The sequence below is a fragment of the Nothoprocta perdicaria genome, unplaced genomic scaffold (assembly GCF_003342845.1).
Source record: "Nothoprocta perdicaria isolate Ctin4 unplaced genomic scaffold, notPer1 scaffold_709, whole genome shotgun sequence".
NCBI classification, from domain to species: domain Eukaryota; kingdom Metazoa; phylum Chordata; class Aves; order Tinamiformes; family Tinamidae; genus Nothoprocta; species Nothoprocta perdicaria.
This window is the reverse complement of record NW_020455987.1, coordinates 8,568-13,890: the sequence shown is the minus strand read 5'-3', so window position 1 is coordinate 13,890 and position 5,323 is coordinate 8,568. Positions and strand designations below refer to the sequence as shown.

General features: G+C 51.8%; 1 protein-coding gene across 1 annotated transcript in view; it reads left to right on the top strand.

Moving 5' to 3' along the window:
* Positions 1-850: 850 nt before the first annotated feature.
* Positions 851-5,323, top strand: part of LOC112957245 (olfactory receptor 14A16-like) — a gene marked incomplete at its 3' end in the record, with an annotated part of 13,023 nt that continues 8,550 nt past the window's right edge. Inside the window, exon 1 of the mRNA XM_026050844.1 lies at positions 851-1,613. Coding sequence (XP_025906629.1) covers positions 851-1,613 — 763 coding nt within the window. The remainder of the gene's footprint in view (positions 1,614-5,323) is intronic.

The window sequence follows — 5,323 nt, the reverse complement described above, 5'->3', positions numbered from 1 at the left end:
ACCAGAACCAYGATACTGGGTCCTTGTTCTGATCATCGGGAGCCACGGGCCGTGTTGTACTCTCTGCATCAYTCTTGGGAGATCAGAGCTGAGAAAGAGAGGTGAGTTTGGAGAGCGGTGTGTTGCAATTGGTACCAAAGTCAGCACAGGCTAAGTGTGCTCCAGGGTGTGTCCTACCTGGAGAGATGCCCACCCACAGCATCTGGGAATGGGATCACTGTGAAATCATTGTGCTGTCCAATGTGATAGAACACCAGGAAAGGTGTCCTAAGGACTGAATAATCTTCACATGGAGAGCAGTGAAAAGAGTGCCTGGAGAGCAGACAAAAAAAACCCCCAAACTTTCTCCCCAAAGAGAAGTAGTTTCTTTTGTGGTCAAAATGCCTCATGATTGTGAAAACTCTGAATTGCCATTAAATATTACAGCAGGACTGACTTCTCTGGAGCCCATGGGCAGAGGTCCCAGCTGTTCATGGTTCAGTCAGAGAGTATGACCTGGAATTGCAAACATGGAGCTGAACTAAGATCTTGCCAAGAAGGAATGTGTGTGTGCGTCTCCATGTGTGTCCACATAGGCAGAAGAAGGTGGGAGAAAGGGAAAGAGCTTTGATAGGAAATGTCTTTCCTGATTTGTCACTGTCTTTTCCTCTTTGCACAGCCCCAAATGCCTGCAGAGAGTAAAACGTCCAACAGCAGCTCCTTCAATGAGTTCCTGCTCATGGCATTCGCAGAGAGGCACGAGCTGCTGCTCTTGCACTTCTCCTTCTTCCTGGGCATCTACCTGGCTGCCCTCATAGGCAACGGCCTCATCATCACAGCCATAGCCTGTGATGACCACCTCCACACCCCTATGTACTTCTTCCTCCTCAACCTCTCCCTCCTCGACCTTGGATCCATCTCCACCACTGTCCCCAAATCCATGGCCAACTCCCTCTGGRACAMCAGGGCAATTTCCTTCTCGTCATGTGCTGCCCAGGTCTTCCTCTTTGTCTTCTTCTTAGTAGGGGAGATTTCTCTCCTCACAGTCATGGCCTATGACCGCTTTGTGGCCATCTGCAGACCCCTGCACTATGGGAGCCTCCTGGACAACAGAGCTTGTGTCCACATGGCAGCAGCTGCCTGGGCCAGTGGCTTCCTCTATGCTGTCCTGCAGACTGGGAACACATTTTCCATTCCTTTCTGCCTAGGCAATGAGGTGGATCAGTTCTTCTGTGAGATCCCCCAGATCCTCAAGCTCTCCTGCTCACACTCCTACCTTAGAGAAGTCAGGGTTACTGTAATTGCTGCCTGTATGGCCTTTGGTTSTTTCATTTTCATTGTGGTGTCCTACGTGCAGATCTTCAGAGCTGTGCTGAGGATGCCCTCAGAGCAGGGCCGCCACAAAGCCTTTTCCATGTGCCTCCCGCATCTGGCCGTGGTCTCCCTCTTTGTCAGCACCGACATATTTGCCTACCTGAAGCCCCCGTCTATCTCCTCCCCAGTTCTAGATCTAGTGGTGACTGTTTTGTATTCAGTGGTGCCTCCAACACTGAACCCCCTCATCTACAGCATGAGGAATAAGGAGCTCAAGATTGCCCTGAGGAAACTGTTTTCTTGGACATTTTTCAGTCATGGTAACATTTCTATTTCTCTCCACAAATGACTCCTTCTGCATACATTAATGAGACTGACTGAGCTTTTTCCTTCATGATATTTTTATTACGACTTTTATTAGTAGTAAAAAATATTATCATGTTGCTCCACAAGTACTTGCATTCATTCCACTTTTCCCGACACTGCTCTTTCTTATCTCATCCCTTTAACTGTATCTAATGCTGTATGAAGATTGGCCCCCTCACTATATCTGTGTAATAAGGTAATTTCCACACACTGGAGCTTTTCTTCCAAAGCTGGTGTCAAGAACGTGCCTAAGAAATTGCACCTCAGAAGGGCCTGCTGAAAAGGCTCTTCCATGAGTTCCAGAGGAAAACRCWCATAATAAGGTAGTGCTCTCTTTAGAGACCAAGAGTTGCATTTGAGATTTCTCCACAGTTGTTTGGCCTTGTCTAACCCTGAGGCCTTCCATCACTATGTCAATCAGTACCAGAGTGCTCTTCTCACTAATAAGAGGGGATTTTCTCTGTGCAGTGCTTGTGGCTTGAGCTCTTCTTCCAAAGCTCGAGCCAATAATTTCCTTAAGGACTTTCATCCTGAAAGGGTCTGTTACTCTCCTGGGATCTTCATGGGCTGAAGGCAATGAGCTCGGGGTGTGAATCGTTTGTGAATGAGAGTTGGATTCATCTCTCACTTAGGGGTCCTCAGTGCTTGTGATCATAGTGAATGATCAAGCAGTATCTTCCTGGGGCTCCGTTATGACAGGGCTGGTAGCAGATGGCCACAGTGGGGCCCTTGCAGGCAAAGGGAGGGAGCTGCAAGAGCAGTTCATGACACCTTACAGGTCAAACCCTGCTCTGGATCTAGGGACACATTTGACCACAGCCTGCGGCATTTGAAAGGCCCATGATGACTCAGAGGGTAGGGACATCAAGGTAGTGGTGGCTGCAGCTCATGCACTAGGAGGCCAGTGTCCTGTCTTTCAGCAGCTGCAGGGACAGCCCTAGTACAAGTCTTGGCATCTCCAGATCTTTCCCCTACCCTAAGACAAACATCCCCCTGTCCAGAACAGGTGCAGGCAACAGTGCGCACACATTCCCTGCCACAACAGTCCCAGGCACAATAGGGGCAGGGGCTGGAACAGCTGTGTTGTCACTGCTGGGAAGAGTTTGACACCGAAGATAGAATGGGTGACACCACGAAGCCTGGGACAAGTACTAACAATGGAGGTGCTGTGCCTCATGGGACAGGGGTTTGGGACAGCTGGGATGGGCAGCTGGCACTGCCAATACAGGAGCTGGCATCTTTGGGACAGGGGCTGGTACTGTGAGGAAAGGGACAAGCTCCAGGACAGGGTCTGGCRCCCCCAGGACAGGAGCYGGCATCTCTGGGACAGRGAATCATAGAATCATAGAATGCTTAAGTTTGGAAGGGACCTCAGAGGTCATCTAGTCCAACCCCCTGCTCACGCAGGGTCACCTAGAGCACATGGCACAGGGCTGCATCCAAGCGGGTTTTAAAGATCTCCAGAGAAGGAGACTCCCCAACCTCTCTGGGCAGCCTGTGCCAGGGCTCTGTCACCCTCACTGCCAAGAAATGTTTTCTTAAGTTCCTGCGGACCTTTTGGTGCCTCAGACTGTGGTAGTTTCCTATTGCTGGCCACCACTGAAAAGAGGCCAGCCCCCTCCTCCTCCCTCCCTCCCTTGAGGTATTTATACACRCTGATCAGGTCCCCCCTCAGCCTTSTCTTCTCCAGGATGAACAGACCCAGCTCTCTCAGTCTTTGTTCATAGGGCAGATGTTCCAGGCCCCTGATCATCCTCGTAGCCCTGCGCTGGACTCTCTCCAGCAGCTCCACATTCCTCTTGTACTGGGGTGCCCAAAACTGGACAGAGTCTCCAGATGTGGCCTCACCAGGGCTGTGTTTAGGGGGATGATCACCTCCCTCGACCTGCTGGAGATGCTCTTCTTAATTCACCCCAGGATCGCATTGGCCTTCTTGGCCACCAGGGCACACTGCTGCCTCATGGTCATCTTGTCATCCACCATGACACCCAGGTCCCTCTCTGTGGGGCTGCTCTCCAGCAGGTCCATCCCTAATCTGTCCTGGTGTCCAGGKTTATTCCTCCCCAAGTGCAGGACCCTGCACTTGCCCCTGTTGAACCTCATGAGGTTTCTCGCCGCCCAGTCCTGCAGTCTGTCCAGGTCCCTCTGGATGGCAGCACAGCCCTCAGGGCTATCAGCTACTCCTCTCAGTTTGGTATCATCAGCAAACTTGCTGAGGGAGCACTCCAGCCCTTCATCCAGGTCGTTAATGAATAAGTTGAACAGGACCGGACGGAGGACTGATCCCTGGGGGACACCGCTAACTACAGGCCTCCAGCTGGACTCCGCACCATTGACAACCACTCTGCACCCTGCCATCGAGCCAATTCCTAATCCACCTCCCTGTCCACTCATCTATCCCACACCTTTGGAGCTTGCCCAGGAGGATGCTGTGAGGGACAGTGTCAAAAGCCTTGCTCAAGYCCAGRTAGATGACATCCACTGCTCTGCCCTCATCTATCCAGCTAGTCACTCCATCATAGGAGGCGATCAGGTTAGTCAAGCATGATTTCCCCTTGGTGAATCCATGBTGGCTACTCCTGAGCACCTTCTTCTCCTCCACGTGTGTGGTGACAGCAGCCAGGATGAGCTGTTCCATCACTTTTCCGGGGATGGATGTGAGGCTCACTGGCCTGTAGTTGCCTGGGTCCTCCTTCTTGCCTTTTTGAAGACCGGAGTGATGTTGGCTTTCTTCCAGTCCTCTGGCACCTCCCTCATTCTCCAAGACCTTCTGAAGATGATGGCAAGCAGCTTAGCTATGACATCTGCCAGTTCCCGCAACACTCTGGGGTGCATCCCGTCAGGGCCCATGGATTTGTGGGTGTTGAATTTCCTTACGTGTTCTCAGACCAATCTTCCTCTACCCAGGGCAAAAGAGTTATCTAAGGGTTATCTAAGAGAGGTGGACATGTCCTGCTCTGCAACACCCTGCTCCCATCTCATAAGCACATGGAACACATGCACCCCAAGAACAGTGCGACTTCATTTCCTCAGGTGTCAGGGCCTCATTGGGAGGACTACAGCASCACATCTAATGCCAGCACACTGCACAGCCTCACAAGAGGATTCCCTTCGCCCAGTGTCTGGGGAACACAGAAAAGCTCTGCATGGGAGCTCCTGTCCAAGCTCCCACTGTAGTCAGCGGGGATGGGAGCAAGTGGTCAGCTGTACACGCACACTCATCCCTTTGGACTTAAGAAGGGGCCGTGGTGCTCCATGACTTGTGCCAGTGTCTGCTTTCTCTGGCAGGGCAATGAGGAGACCCAAGTCCATCTAGAGCTTCGGCCAGGTGGCGAATCTTCTGGGCCATCTGACATCTCACTGCCTATTACCAGCTGCAGCTTCACTCGCTCAGACCTCTGCAGATCCTGGCATTGCAAAAACCTTGCATAATTCACTGCAGATACTTGATTTCATGCAGTGACAATAGGCCTACTTGGCCATGCCACATGCACGGGTGTCCAGCATAACSATCATGTTTCTAGCATATTCGAGGCCAGCATCATCCCTTGACTTTGTGCTGAAAGGAAGAGCCCTTGTGGACRGAGAGACATCGGGGCAAGGAAGGCGATCCCACGCGAGAGCCAAGTGAGGGGGCACGCTGGGCGTTTACAGACTGCACAGA